Raw genomic sequence first — 16,377 nt, 5'->3', positions numbered from 1 at the left:
TGTATGAACGGGCTGGAAAATGTTTTTTGGGGGGGACGTGGGGGGTGGAAATCCTCTGAGTGCAGCGCCTAGGCTAGGATTGCAGAGGAAGCTGAGGCCTCCAGCCCTGCACAGGAAGCAATCTTAGAGCAGGCCTTAAATGCCAGATTCCAGGCAGAGTTTAACTAACCACTGACAGCTCTGTAAACAAAGCAGGGACAAAAAGAGAACAGCTTTCCCTGTTCTGGTAGTCATTTTTGGTTTGGGGGCTGCAGGGGAATTCTGTAATACTCCGCTTGATGGGATATAAACCAAGGCTGGAAAGGCTTTGTATATGAAGAACTGTAAAGGGGAAAATATTTCATGGACTAAATCATAAAGAAGAAGGTAGGGCACGGGGAAAACGTGTGGATTAAACTACAAAAAAAATATTGCTACTTCTGGTTCTTTGAGCAGGATTTATACATAGTTTGGCTCCTCCTGGGTGGTATTTAAAAGCTGCAGCTTATTTTCCTTCTCCTCTTTTTTCCTTTTTTCTTTCTTTCATTTTTCATTTTCTCTGCTCTTTTTTCCCTTTCTTTTCCCTTTTTTTTTTTGGAAGGGGGGGTGGGAACGAACAGACGGGGACTACTTTTGCAAAACTTTTAATTATCCGTGCAACTAAAGAAAATAAGAAATCTCTTGTGCAGGCTTTTTACTGCTTCCAGTAAAAATTGGAAGCTTAAAGTTAAAATTCTGAGGAATTGTTGCTTTTGTTTGTAGGAAAGACCTGTGATGTTACAAATAGCTAGTCTGCAGCTAGCAGATGTATACAGTCCTTATTTAAATCATGTTGATTTAATTTTAACTAGGAAACTAAATGCAGGCATGGACTATGTTTATCCTACACAGCATTTAATTAATCTTGTTTATCTCAACAATACTGAAGAAGTTATTTTTTTTGATAGAAAAAGAAAATAGTTACAGTAAAGTTAAGAAAGCAAAACAAAACTAAATGGGCTCAGTTGGTTAAACGCATCCATTGTGTTTTCTCTCTTATCTAAGTGTTAATCTCCCTTTTAGATTTGGACCTTTCCAGAGCTCTGAACACTTGAACACCCACCATGGATGACTTTGAACGCCGCAGAGAACTCAGGAGGCAAAAGCGTGAGGAAATGCGCCTTGAAGCAGAGAGGTGAGGTATTACGTATGGAAAATGGTGCCGGTGGCTTGCCTTTGATTAGCAGTGGCTTTGACAATTTCTGTCTTAAATGCCAAAGTATGCTATAGCTAACCAAAGAATCCTTGCTAACAATATGTGCTGTAAAATAGATTTAGTTAATATTGTGGGGGAGGCTGCAAGTCAGAGTTGTCTAGCATCTCTTAGGCTGTTGTAAATCCCCTGGCTTCCAGTTATTTTGTTATATGGATAAATGTAAACAGTGAAGGTGGACTATGGCCACATGAAATTTTTGATAGGAAAACTCACACTCAGATGCCATGTGAGTGAATGTTGTGCAGAAGGGATTGTGTGTCTTTTCAGTCACAGAGCTAAAATTATATCAATTGAAAGCTGAGATACACTTGGTGCATGTAGTATAGCATACCTGTGAATTGTCTGCATTACCGTGCAATTGCTGTTGTGTCTATACTGCCTGTCACTTTTTATTAATTTACAGCCACCTTATGTGGGTGACAAGGGCAGCATTTGCTATCAGTTATTACAGATTTACTTTGGTGAAAATGAACAGAACTTGATGTGGCTACAATGATGTCAATTTGTGAAAGAAGCAGCATGAAAATACAGGGAATGACATTTCATTAACAAACCCCATTTTACACCTGTACAGTTCCGTTTGCTTTAACGGAATTTCCCATGATTTACACTGGAGTAAGTAGGGAGAAAGGAAGGCTCTGTTTATTTTTGTAATGTTTTCTCCAATATAAAGATTTGATTTAGTTTATTAACACAATAGCGATTAAAAAAAAAAAAAAGGAGGAATTTAGGTTTAAGCACATTTTGTTCTCCTTTTGCATTTAATTTTTAATATGGACTTCATTTTCATGTCAGGTCTTCCCCATGTACTGACAAAACCATGGTGTTTTGGGTTCTGAATGCTGTAGGAGAAAATACATTTTCAGAGCAGTTTTAAAATCTAGTCAGCAGAATGCAATACCAAATATCTTTTGTATCCTTGCTTTGAGCTTTTTAATAAGGCCATGCAACATAAGCAGGGCTCTCTGATGGAGGTTTTGATACTTGGGGGGGAAATCCCAGGTAGATGAGATGCAATAGCCGCCTTTCTTTCCGAAGGAAGCGTTACCATGCAGAGCTGAGTATGTGGGCTCTCATCAGGCTGTAAGCTGAACCTGTGAGCTCTGGAAAGCAGCAGCATTGCCTGCAGATAAATAAACTCATGTGAAGCGTGGTGGCCAAAGGGAAATGAGGCAGCAGCCTCCCTTTGCAAAATGCAGCCATCACCTGGTTGGTGACCTCCCCAAAAGGCAGAGGAGCAAATGTGCCATGGCACTAAACTGCTTTTTCATTCTAGAAGGTTTTCCCCCAGACCTGGAGCAGTATGTTTTTGTTGGGCAGCATGGGAGGGATTGCAGAGCCCATGTTAATGTATGGTATAGCACATGGTATTTATACGTTTCTAGTGTACTTCTGTTTTAAGAAAATCTTTTTAAGGAAAGGCCTGAGTCTTTAGGTTTTGTTGCTAATATAGGCCCTTTGTTGGCCTGTGGAGGATGCTAGGGGGTGTAGTCTGGGAGGTGTTTTCTACTCTGGAAAAATGTCAGTTGAACTTCCAAGCTCTTGCATGAGTGTGCAGAGACTGTGGGGTGGTCTGGGCATCAGTGGTGTGGTGTGGCCGGCTTGGGGGGAAGTGACAGCTGCAGGGGGTAGGGGAAAAAGGGCTCTGCCCTCCTCACCAAGGAATCCAAATCCAGGAATTCAGGTGCACCCATAAGTCACCATGCGGCCTGCAATTTTACGCATGGGCCCGATTCCAGTTCCCTGAGCACGCATGAGGAAACTGGAGCCCTGGGGGAGGCAAAAGCGGCAGCCAGCGTCTCACCAGTGTCTCTCAAAGAATCCCTCCCTGGGGAGCCCTGCAGGCCCATGGTGATACCTGCCCCTACCCCTGCGTGACGGGGAAGCCAAGCGTTGAGCCAGGGAGTGATGGCCACTGACATGAGAAACAGCCTCCTCCCACCCCACCCACGGATGCTTTTGGGAAGCGTTTCTCCCACATCTGGGGTGGCTTTTCTGGGATTGTATGCGGTAACCTTTGTGGAGGAGGTGAGCTCGGTGGCAGCCTGGCTGGAGGAGAAGGGCTTGGGCCTGTGTCCCTGTTTTCTGCCAAATCGCTACAGAAGAGCTCTGTGCCCTTTCCCACACATTTGAAGGCTTTTAGCAATAAAATGCTGTACGCTAAATACTCCCTCTGCTGCTGCTGCAGCTTCAAGCATTCAAGTATCATGAGTCAGACCCCTTAAAAGTCACAAGACTGCTTTAAAAATCTTGAGATCTTAAAAATAATTTAGTCTGGACTTTTTATTTTTGGTTTGCCTTAACAATAACAGAGCCTGGTTCTCAAGTTCAAATGTGACTCTGGGAGCTAGGACCTCCCGAAACCTGCCCCAGCAGGGGCAACGCCAGGGAGGAGCTGAGCATCCACCCCTGTTGCATTGCACTGCTTGTGTAGAGCTAAGGATAGCAGCATTCGGGCAGTTATTAACAAACGGATATGTCACGGTGGATTGTTTTGGTGAATTCATATTTTTAGGGATTTGGGGATCATCTTCACCTTCAAAAATATGTCAACAACGTGTTTGTGTACACATCTTAAGCCACAGCAATCTGCTTGTCAGACTTTTCTCTGTCTGAATGCTTTCAGGTGTTTTATAAAGTGCATGGTGCAGTCCTAAAGAGCAGCATGGAGGCTGAAAATGTGCTATCAGCTCTGAGCACTGCTACCTGCTGTTCAGGCACTCCCTGCACCCTCCCATCAATGGGCTGTAGCCTTGCTATGGGGAAACCACTGCTGATTGTAAGCATTTCTGCTGGGAGATGGACAGATGGATGATGATGTGTAGGCTGTAACACCTTTGCTAGGTCTCCCAGACACTGTTTAGGCTTCTTTGAGTTGAAGAGTAAACCCAGAAGTGCAAGCAGCCGTATCAAACAGCAGTATTTGTAACTCACCCAGCTACAGTGATGCATTTTGCTATTTCCTGGGATAAAAGCACACAGAAAGCCTGTCTTTCCAGCCTGATGCCCATGCTCACAAGAGATCAAGGGGTGAAAATGCCTTGTAGCAGCATGGACTCTTGTACCACATGCCCAAGAGGGAATGGCTTGACCTTATTTTGTCTCCCCAGGATCCAGAGGTCGTGTGAGGTCTGGTCAGGATATGTGCCGTCAGCTTCTCAAGTGTCTGCCATGCTGGATGGCACTGATGTCCAGCCGCATATGTCTGATCTTTGGAGATGCTTAATGCAAGTTTGATTCTTGAGGGCTGATGTTAGGCTTTGCTTTTTTTTTTTTTTTTTTTTTTTTCCCCATTAGAAAGCTGTTGGAAATGATGCTTTGTTGTGCTGTGTAGCCCTGTCAATCTGGGTTGATATGCTTCAGATTGATCGTGAGTATAGTTTGGCTTTGGCTTTTAAAGACCAACAGTGCAGTTTGCCCCTGGCATGCACTTTGGCTAGTAGTTCATACTGTGGCAACTCAGATCTAGTTTTCTACCAACTCAGAAAGCTAGTATTTTTTTTGACATTTTAAGCTCTTATCATTTGAGAGTATCCCACACATCCTGGATTCCCCACACGGGCTCTCTGCACCTACCCATAAATTTTGTCCAGCCAGAATTTTTTGACTATTTGTATTTGGGATCTCTTGAGGCCTATCAGTGTGTGTGGAGTAGGAGTGCAGACCTGTCTAGGAGGCATATGGCCAACAGCAGGCATATGGTGCTTTGTCCAGCTTTATCCCAGGCTGTCAGATTTATTGCACGCACTCAGGCTGGCGGGGACCCAGCAGCTCTTGTACCTCATGGGGGAACAAGGCTTTCCAGACATAGGCTGGGAAACCTGGGGTAAAGTATGGTAGTGTTAACTTTGCCAGTCTGGTAGCATTTTGCAGGTGGTTTGTACTGCTCAGGTGCAAGGTCAGGGAAAAGAGAGCCCTACCAGCCATTGGGATGATGAGATATGCTATGTCTCTAGCTGCTCTTGCAGCAAAGACAAGGCTTTATCCTGCTCCTCAGAGGCAGAGGGAGTCCTGCACCTGGATCGGTGGTTGTATAAAGCCCTGAGGTCCCAGTCCAGAGCTGGCTGAAGTCAGTGGGAAGCTTTCCACCAATTTCAATGGGCTTTGGATTAAGCCCTACCTGAGTTATTCCAGCCAGATGATTTATGACAGTCTCAGTGGCAGCCTTGAAGGAGCTGGACAAAGGCTTTGCCTTCCCAGCCACAGGGTACATTCTGTGCTAGAGTGTCGGGGCTGTTGCAGAAATGGGTTGCACTTAACTGACGGGAAAAAATCCTGTATGTAATTGAAGCACAGGGGATTGACTTCTTTCAATGAGGGGAAAAAAACAAATGCCACCTGCTGCTTTGTGCCTCTTCCTAGGCAGTAAAAGATGTTCTCTTGAACAAAACCATCGGGTTTTGTCATTTTGATGTTGTAATTGACACTGGAAGAATTTAGCCTGGAGCTGGGTAGAGTGTGTGTGTGTATGTGTGTCTGGAGGGGTAGTGCTTTGTGAATATCTTGCTGATGCACTTTGGTCTGTCACAGCTGCATGCAGCTGCAGTGAAAAATTGATGTGAAATACTTCTTGAAGTGACAATAGACCTACTTTTTTGACTTCAGCATAATTGAGAGCAAAAATTGGCCCCTTGAACTCTCTAAAGAATAGCTCTCAGGTTAATCAGTTTAGCACTTAAGCCACAATTTTACAACTGGCTGACTTGCCATTGCCCCAGCAATGTATTTTCACCTCTCCCTGGTGTTGGGGCTCCTAAAAACCATGCTAGGAAGCTGATCCACTTTACTTCATTGCCATACTACCACTACTGCAGACTTCAGGAAGGTCTTTAGGGTCACTGTCAGACTATTCTCTATGTAGCTGAAGCTTAACTTTGAATCTGAACCACAACTGTGCCTTGCATAATGCTTTTTCCTAAGGGATTGCAGGTCATTTCATGGAGAAGGAGAGGTGTTGGTCATCTTGCAAAAATACAACAAAGATAAGTGGCTATCTAGCATCAAATCACAAGTCACTAAAAAGACTCTCTACAACCACCATACTACTTTGTGGTCTGTATAGGATCTCCTGACAGGGGTCACAGCTGCCCTGGCTAAAGGGCTCATCTTCTTGCAGACCAATCAGGTATTACTAAACATACTTTAATGAGGTATGTGGGTAGGGCATACAGAAAAATACTGACATTAAGCTTTATGGTTCCCAATAGCATTAATTACTAAAGGCAGTAAGTAAAGATTCTTTTTCTTGAAAAAACATCCAACAGTTCCAGTTCCATCACAAACTCTCTCCAGCTTCTCATTTAAAGTTTTATAAGGCAGTGTGGTTCACGCTTATGGACATAGGTTGGGGAGTGCTCATAGGAATAACCCAGTCTGCAGTTTGGGGATGGCAGCAGCCTGCAGTGGGCTGAAAGTCTCCTGGTTGGTAACTTGCTCAATGCAATTTCAGTTAAAAGAGGGCACATGGTTAACCCCCAAATTTATCTTGGTACAACTGAAAAAGAAGTCAAGTGAATTTCAGTCTAGACTTGTGAAGATAAGTAGAGAACCAGCAAGGCATTTAACATGTCTTTTACTGTTCTAGTGCTCCTGCTGGGGCTGGTGTAGCTCAGGTAAACATAAAAAGGGCTGATTTGCCAAGTTAGGAAGGTAAAACCAGCAGGATCAGACAGGGTGCATCTTTGCAGGACTTAATGAGAAGCACATTGATTATCTTCTGGACAAGTAAGACAGGACATGTTTGTTGCCACAGCATCTTAATGCTTCTGGAGAGCAAGGAAAGGTCATCCCTGTCAGCCACAGAAAGTGGGACAATTTTAATTCTCCTGTCCAGGATAGTGAGGATAAGTGAGTGTTCGTGTTAGATCATTATGATTTGACATGAATGAGCACAAATAGCTTTTGGAGTTGCTTTTTGTTCCTGCAGTGGAGTTACTTATGGTATAGAGTGTACATTAGTGACAAATGTTAAACAATGTTGAGTGAGAGTTTAGGAAAGAATATAGATGGTTCATTTTTAATTATTCCCTACTTCCTGAAACACTAGGACTTGCCCATGTTTTGTTCTCAAATGTCTGGTTACATTTTTATTAAGTTTTCAGAGACCATGCTTCAGTTTAGGCTTGTGTAACAGAATGAAGAATATGATCTTAATACAGGTTTTCAGTGATTGCATGTTTAAACATAGGAGAGTCTGGCTGCATATGCCTAATGTAATTTCTCAGTGTCCATGATTTATTTCAGGACAGTACTTCCAAAAATGTTCGGCCTCTGTCTTCTTGAGGAGGGCTGAGCCCTTGTCCGGTCCAAGCCTCTTTTGCTACTAGAATATGAGCTACAGTGGTTTTATCTCTTCATGATCTTCATATATCCTGCAGTTCCAAATACTTTGAAGGTTTCTACTTGTCATTCTGTAAAATACCTTCTGGTAGAGCTCAGACATGACATCTTCTACCCAGGAGTTAAATATTATGACAATGAATAAACAAGATTAGAAGTGCGTGAGGGTTGAGAACACATTGAGGCAAAGTGCTCCAGCTGTTAACCTGCCTTCACAGCTACCTTGAATTCCAGGACTGACAGGACATATTTGGATTGTTGAGGTGAGTCTGGCCCTTCACATTACATTGATTGCTGTTCCTGCAGTTCTTGAAGCTCATCCTTAACCCAGACAGAAAAGCATGACCCAGTGGCATGCTCTACTGCTGTCACTCTCAAGTGAGGGTGGATCCTAGACAAATCTTTGCCATTGAAGCATCTCAGATGCTCTGGAGGAAATAATCAAACATATGCAAAGCTGAGTAGAACCTCCCACTTAGTTTTACAGCCATTGTGAGTTTTGCAGATTATATTTTCTTTTAAATCCTGATGGAGAAATGCTTTATAAAAGAAGCTTTGTTCTTCCAAATAGCTAGACATACAGAATTCAAACTTTACTGAGCTAACTCCACTGCAATTCCTAAGCAGACAACAAAATCAGCTCCTTAGTACTTCAGTTACTAATCCTATATGTATGTTAAGATAATTCTGTAATCTCTGTACTACATCTACTATACCAGCCAAGCTTTTAGGAGGACAGCACAAATCCAGCACCCAGACAGCTGGCAAAATGCCACGTCTTTCACCTCTTTCAACAGAGCGGCAGGTTTGCTTTGGAAGCACCAAGGAGTTTAGAAAATTCTTGGGTGAAAAGTGCTCCCTCCAAGCCTATAACCAGATAAGCCACCTACCACCAAAGGAAAGTCTGTCCTTCTGTTCCCTAGTATATTTTTATTTGTTTTAACTAGACCTAAGTTCTTGATGAACTGGATCTTATTTAAATGCCCAATAAATATGGGCATCGAGGCACAGCTTTTGGTGCTTGTTATTGACAATTTTATCATGCGTATTTAAAAGGGCACCATATCAAGAGTAATACAACATGGTATTTTATCATGATTTTCAGAATTAGACTGAAGCATGGGCACTGCACAAAGAAAATCATGAGACTGAAGGAATGTAGCTGGTATAGTACAAGTAAGTGTCAGTGGCTGTCCTGTCACATGTATGTTGAAAAATAAGATCTCTTTAATATCTTATGTGCAAATTGGCATAATATGGTCAATTAAGGTAGGGTAGCCTGCAGTGCTCTTGCAGCTCTGTGCATGTGTCATTGTACCTTCAAATGGTGTAAATAATACCTGCCATCAGAATTTTCTCATACAAGAGACTTCAGAAACTTGAAATGCAAAAAGCTGCATTAACTGAATATTGGCCTAAGGTTTGTGAAGGCATAGAGCCTTCATACTTTCTGTACCAGCCACAGAGGAGCAGTGTGGTGCCTGTGACTGTAGGTATTTATGACCCCTGGAGGCAGACATGGCACCTTAGTTTCCCCAGCAGCATTTTCTGTCCCTTGGCAAGGAGTACATCAACCCTTTGTGTAGGTTACCTTCAGTTAACTCTGTATAGCAGAGACCAAAGACACTGTCCTAAACCAAACCAGAATAAAGGAGGCTTAGTTCTTAGTCCCTGGGTCTACTTTTGTCAGACTCTTAGGCAGGGCAATCCATCTTCAGTCAGTGTCAGTTGTCAGAAAAACCTTCATGAACCATTGCTAAGTCTTATTAGATTCCTAATCCAGTCTCTCTTTATAAATAAAACCAGTTGATCTGTATTTCTTTCTAGATAGTAAATATGATTGAGCTCTCAGCTGCTTAGCCACTTTCCATGTGTCTGAGATCCGCAACTAGCACAAGAGGCAGGGTTAATTTAGTCCATTGCATAAAGCCTTCTCAGGCTGTAAGTTTGTGCATACCTCATCACTCAAGTGTATATGCTTGCAAATGAGTTGGCTGGAAAATTCTACATTAACCCTTCTCTTGATTAAAGAAAGACCTTATTATTAATAGTAATGTTCTGCAATAAATTTCATGTAGTTTAAAGAAAAGCCAAAGAAATACTGCGTTGCTCCCATACAAAAGAAGGTCATGGTTTAATATCCCTGTATCTTAAAAAAAGTTTTTAAAAAAATGTTTTCAGGCAAATACGGGTAAATATACAAATGCACAGTGTAATAATATATTCTAGCCTGCATGTGCTTGTTGCAAGTGGCTGATGGCATACATCCTGGTGGTCCAGCCTGCCCACTGAGATGGGTCATATGGGTTCTTGATGCATTTTTGAGCTGAGGGTCAAGTGTTGCTCAGACAGCTGGTAACTTCTTGCAGGCCCTGCCACACCCATTGATTGCTAGTGCAGCCCTCATTGCTGTTGCCAAAGAGGGAAGGAAGGGGCAAAGTGAGCAGGGCTGCCCTCCGCCCATACCCTGGCTCCGGAGGCTGAGCAGCTACTTGTGGGTGGTGTGTCTGGGGCTGGATTTTGGCTGGGGGTCCTGAGCCCAGATGCAGAGTTGTCAGCTGCCCCACACAGGTGGTGACACAACACTCTGTCTGGAGAAGTTGTTGTTGTGGTTTGAGCTCAGAGGGCAACTGAGCACCACGCAGCCACTCACTCCTCCCTTCTCTCTCAGCGATGAGAAGGGACAAATAAGCCAGGTTTGGGCTTTGAGATAGGACAAGGAGGGGCAAATCACCCATTATGGTCATGGGCAAAAGGCAGACTTGTTAGGGGAAGAAAAAACCCACAGACTTATTACAGATGCTAAAACCAACACTGAACAGAGGAGGACAGTGAGAAGCATTACCACATCTTGAGAACACCTTCCCCCCACCCCTCCCTTCTTCCTGGGCTCAGCTCTGCTCCTGATATCTCTACCTCCTCTCCCCAGCAGTGCAGGGGCAGGGAATGGGGGGTGCAGTCAGTGCTGCCACTTCTTCCATCTTCAGTGGGGGGCTTTTGGAACTTGTTCCTCTTGCTCCAGTGTGGTCCCCCTCTCACAGAAGACAATCCTCCACAAACTTTCTCTGACATGAGTCCCTCCCACGAGCTGCAGCATTTCCTTACACTGCTCCTGTGTGGGTCGCCAACCTCCTCCAACTGGAGTCCCTCCCATGGCTGCAGCCCTTCCCGAGCTGCTCCGGCTTGGGACACCCCACATGCTGCAATCCTCCTGGCGCTGAATTACAACAGCGGGGCTACCTTTTCCCATGAGACCCCGGCCTTCTTCGGGCACAGCACCTTGGTCATCCAGGCAAAAATCACAGGCCATAAATCAGTGTCTGCTCCACCGTAGATCTTCATGGGTGGCAGGGAGGGCCACCCTGCCATCTCACCACAGGATACAGGGGGGGGTCTCTGCTCCAGCACACCTCCCCCCTCCTTTTTCTTCCGTTCCTCCACTGACCTTGGTGTTCACGCAGCTGCAGCAACTCTTCCTCACCACGTCCCTTCTTAAATACTTTATCACAGAGGCGCAGCTGATTGGCTCAGGTTTGGTGCAGAGGTGGAGCTGACTTGGAGCTGGGGCAGCTTCAAGAAGCTTCTCACTGAGGGCCACCCCTATAGCCCCCTCCCCTGCCACCAAAAAAACCCCACAACTCACTCAAACTCAGGACAGGTGTTGAGTACAGGCTGCTTCAGAAAGAGAGCATTGGTGGTGTTTAATTTGCTCATTTGCTCTAAAGAGAGGAAAGTAACTAAAAACTGCCTCTAAAATCTCAAGTTTGCAGACTTGGACGTGTATGTTCTCTTAGCTTTTACACTGCAGTGCCTTCTTTTTAGTGAATAGGAACATTGTTGAACTCGTTGCTTAATTGTGTCACTATTCTTCAGGGTATTCTGGGCTCAGAATGGTAGAAGTTATTTGACATGATAGAAACTGCAGTTACTACCCCACTGTGAGGCTCTTTAAAGGAGTGACATGAAAATGCATTTAGCCAGTGAGTTTCTCGGAGCATCTGTTTCTCAGTGTGAGTTTGCATTTTAACATCTTTATCATCTTATATCTGAAATTAAACTAGATAATCAGAAGATTAGATTTCCCTTTAAAAAGCTGATGCCAATTTGTTTGCAGTGAGAGTAGATTAAATGAAGTCAAATGCTAACAAGTTTTACACACAAATAAGCATAGTATGTAAACACTACCAAATTGCTGGCAGGCTGGGCAAAGTTACCCTCTCACAGCTTAGTTCAAAGAACTATAGAAGGAAAATGTGATTTGCAAATGAAACTCCAAACTGATTTCAACTTGCAGAAGCATCTCATTTGGTCAATTAGCTCCTGCATTTTTGGCTTTGTGCCTTTAAACAAAGTTTTAATTACTGAAGATAAATGTTTATAAGCAGCTTTATTTCTCTCATCATAACCTACTTATTAGCTCGTGCTAAACAGAAAATTCCCCTTGCCACCAGATTGTGCTTGTGTGATCAAGGTCTTCCATAGAATGAAGGGAGGCATTAGGTGGCTGTGCTTCCTGAACAACTTAATTCATCAGCACACAACTCAAGAAATATTCCTGGCCAGAAATAAGGTCAGTGGGCAACTGCTCCTTAGAAAAGAAGTCTAGTGATGGCACAGTCCCCAGGGGTGCTGGCATGCAGCCTGATCAGAGGATTGGGTTAATAGAAGTGATACAGCTACAGATTACAAGAAGTACCAGTTGGCCAGCCTTGCAGCTGAGCCTTTCTCTTCCTGGGGATCACTGAGGGTGATGGTAAGTGGCAAAGTAAGCAGGATGCTTTTCTTTTCGTTTATTGGAAAGAATAAACCAGTGGGTAGTGTATTTGACAGTTACAGGTTAGCCTCATCTTGGTTGACATTAAGAAATGTAAATACATGTTGTTTTTCTCCCCTTTATGTCAAAACTTGGTTGAACTAAATAAACTTGCTTATTAATAGTCCTTGCTGGATAGTCTGTTGAAAAAGGCCAGCAAGTTTGTCATGCTGACATAGAAAATCAAGGGAAGACTATAACTCAACATCTAGTTGTGAATCTTTTTTTTTTTTTTTTTTTAAATAAAATATATACAGGCTTTTTTCCTCCTCTGACTTTCACTGATAACATGCCTCTGTTTCCTTTAAGGTAGCTTGTGACCCATTTTCAATGAGGACATTATTTAAGCCAACAACAAGGACTGCTCTATCAAGAGGTTATCTTCTAGGCAGACTGTGTTCTTCTTGTGCTGAGGCCATAAGAGACGTGCTGAAAACTAGTACTCAAAAGCAGAGCTTCTTCAAAGATTTTGTTAAGTTACTTCTCTATACTAGTACTTCCCTCTTCTGCCAGCACAAGAAAAACATCTTGTGTACTGGTGTTTAAACAGATTCATTTCAACAAGTGCTCCCTTCTTTGTAAGCCCTCTTTGTATGATTTAAACCTGATGTATATCATGGTAAATTTTTAAGTCAATTAAATGCACACAGTGGAAAGTAACCAAATTACTATGACTCGATTTACTGTTTGTCAGCGGAGCCTCTTGCAAGGGAGGTGTCTTACTGTGAAACAGCACGGGATGTTAAATCCCTTTATGTTTGGACTGGGAGGTTTGCATAGATTTAATACACTTGGTTTCAAACCAGGTTTGAGGTAAAGTTCTGAAACTTCTGTGTACAGCCAAGGACTTTGTGACTGTGGTGAGGTGCACTGGTGCTGGAGTCCCTGGTGAGGAATCTTTGTTAATCTTCACTTTCTATGCAAATCCTGCCCTTCTTACAGCTGCTTGTTTCTGCTCTTAATGTGGCTCTGAGGAGAGATGGGAGGCACAGGTGATAACAGACAGGGAAAGCTCAGACACTGACCTACCTCCAACCCCTTCATGTTACATGTTGTATGAGGTCGGGTACAGATCAGGGGAAGGCTGGTATGAGATGAGTGAATCAGATGTTATGCACATCCACCAACTGCTGCTGACCACATGTCAAGAAATGAAGAGCTTAGGGACTCACTGCAAGCCACTGTGGAGTCAGCAAATGGCTACAGCTGTTTCTGGGCCTGGCAGCTGGATTCCTGCAATAGCTTGGACTTTTAAATTTAGCTGTTTCAAAGGAGTATCCTGCAAAGATGAATAGAGATAGGCTAGAAAGAAACATCTGAGTAACATCACTTTTAAAGTGAGAAAAGCGCTGCAGAACTGGCTGAGAACATACACAGTTACTTGTTCACAAGACATACAGCTTACCACAAGAGGGGTTCTTGTGTGTCATAGCATAATTCTCAGAAATATATCTTTATGAGTTGGGGCAGGGGAGAGGTTTTTGTTGAATAAAATTCCAACAAGTAGACAGTGCTTACAAGAGAAAACTGGTTTCATTTATAGAATTGCCATCCTCCTAGTGATAAGGAGAAAATCAGATACTCTCTGTATCAATCCTGGGTATTTCTGAAAGGCGTCATTGTAATACAGTGGTGAGAAAGATACAGGAGTGAAGTTGGCCCCACAGCAGAATCCTTCCTTAATATAAAGAATAAAACTTTTCTATCAATATTTTTGAGCAGAGAAAAATAAGGTGGTTTTATAAATGACTTTTAGTGAAATTGACCTTTCGGTGAAAAAAAAAAACAGATCCAAACCTCACATTTGTTTGTGGCTTTCGTGTGAATTTGGAAACTTTTCAGCAAACACCTAGCAATCACATTTTCACAAACACGTTTACAGCTGGAAAGTCAACAACCACAAAAGACTGTCTATACACCTCCCACTTAGAGCTTATCATCTTGTGAGAGGACTAGAGCACAGTGGAAACTGGAGAGGAAAGCCCTTCTGATGATCCATATACAGATGATTTTTTGTCCTTATGCCCCCTCATGAGATGATTACACCATTGCATTCATATGCCATATCATGCCATCCCTTGAGATGAAATTCTCAACATCCAGTCTGTTTTCTCCCTTTTTCACATGCAGAAAAGGTTTATGACTGGATTGAAAGGAAAAAAATCATATGTATTTCCACAGGAATAACATGACTGTAGTTTCTTTAAAATAGGTTTCTTTTACTAGCCTGCAACTTCTAAGCTGAACAATCCTCACAGCTTTTTCAAGTTCATCTTCAGCCCATACAAAATAACGAGCTTTTTCTGGGTGCTGTTGCTCAGAACATTCCCAAGATTCTCCAGCGGCTACCACTTCGGTGTCTTAATAAGGCAGCACCATAGCTGGGAAAGACATGGAGATGGCTTTTCTAAACACTGGCTACACATGGATTCCTTTTATGGTCCAGCTTGCACAGTGGGGTATTCCTCTGAAGGTCAGAGACACAGATAACAAAGTGCTTCCCACTGCAGCTTACTTTTTGAGCACAGGCACAATGTGTCTCATGCCACATGTTCAGCCTCCTCCGAGAAGGAGAAAGAAATAGTTGAGAACGGAAATGAAGAAAGAGGGAGTAAAAGCAGAGCGTCAAATGCTGTGTATTTTGTATTGATGCTATTGCTGTGCTCACTGTGGCTGCAGGATGTAGTTATGAATACCATGTAGAAAATATGAGTGCATGTGCTGGGCTGATATTCATAAAAAATGCCCCTAAGAAACTCCTCAGTAGGGTTTCAGGGTTCAGGTCATCCCACAGTAATACCAAGGTCAAATTTTCATGTCATGCCTATGAATTTGGCTTTTCATTCTCCCACAAAATGGGATAGAGTGCTAATGACCTTTTCAAACCAATGAGTTATGATGGCTGGAGGGGTTGTCTGTGCTGGAATGACACAAGATTAATTTGTTTAAGGAAAAGGTTTAATTCATCTCCCCTTCCCACCCCTTTCTCTCTTATACAAGCTAGTGAGTCTTTTCTCTTATTAGCATGTAATTGTCATCTTATACTGGAGGGTTGCATTAGTTCTTTCAGGGCTATTGTCTTATTTCTCACCAAAATTTTTGATGGAATGGATGAGTCATTTCAATATTCTAAAGAGAAGGAATATATTTGTGATTAATTTAATATGAGAAAACCCCCTACTAAGTAATGAAAATCTCATCATGTTTTGTCAGGCCTGAATATATGTACAGGATATACATAAACCGAATTAAGAAAATATATCTTTAAGTCAAACCAGAAATGTTTAGGTATATTCAATGGGTCTGTAATCTAATATTTCATTTACTGATTAATGTCAGATGGACTAATACAGTACCTAGTAAACCGTGAAGACAGTGAAAGACTGTGTCACCAGCTCTGACACCGAGAAGAGAGAAGTGCTTGAAGGTGTTGTTTCGGTGGCTTACATCTTTAAAGTCTAACTTTCTCTGATGCACTGACTTTGATATAACTATAGGTCTTGCATGCTTGTGATATGCTGGCTTTGAAGGGAATGTGACTTCTCAATCTGTTGGTTGCACGGTTTTGCTGGATATAATACCTTGCTTTGAGGATACAAGGGCATAAATACACAAAAGTGAAGCAAAGATCACAAAACATGCAGTTTGGCCGATGGAAGCTTTTAAACCTCCTGTCAGTTCCTGCTGATAACAGAAGAATTCTGAAATAGAAACAATTATCAATTAATATGTTTTAAAGCAGGATAGATCTAGCAGGAAATGGTTGGCCCCCAGTTAAACTCAGAGGACCAATTTAACAGGCTGTGACATATCTTCTTAGCTGTTCCATGTTATGTTGCATTTAGTGTTTTAAGGCTTGCTTTCACTTATTTCAGTCTGAACTCTGTTTTCAGTGATTGTGCACGTTTAGCAATTACTCTGGATTTAAGGGATTGGTATAACTGAGAGCAGAGATCATCTGTCCTGTCCTCATTATACTGCTGGAAGAAAG

General features: G+C 42.7%; 1 protein-coding gene across 5 annotated transcripts in view; it reads left to right on the top strand.

Moving 5' to 3' along the window:
* The first annotated feature begins 204 nt into the window (after window positions 1–204).
* CALD1 (caldesmon 1) overlaps window positions 205–16,377 on the top strand; it is a 95,410-nt gene continuing 79,237 nt past the window's right edge. For 2 of the 5 annotated variants that reach the window (XM_042795451.1, XM_042795450.1), the window contains exons 1-2: window positions 206–366; window positions 1,042–1,153. In XM_042795451.1, the coding sequence (XP_042651385.1) occupies window positions 1,083–1,153 (71 nt within the window). In that variant the 5' untranslated portion in view covers window positions 206–366; window positions 1,042–1,082. Of the gene's footprint in view, window positions 367–1,041; window positions 1,154–16,377 lie in introns of all 5 variants that reach the window. The other 3 variants (XM_042795455.1, XM_042795454.1, XM_042795453.1) reach the window with 2 other exon arrangements.

The sequence above is a fragment of the Tyto alba genome, unplaced genomic scaffold (assembly GCF_018691265.1).
Source record: "Tyto alba isolate M040663 unplaced genomic scaffold, T.alba_DEE_v4.0 Super-Scaffold_21, whole genome shotgun sequence".
Taxonomy (NCBI): Eukaryota; Metazoa; Chordata; class Aves; order Strigiformes; family Tytonidae; genus Tyto; species Tyto alba.
The sequence above is the reverse complement of the archived record's forward strand: the minus strand, read 5'-3'. Positions and strand labels throughout refer to the sequence as shown.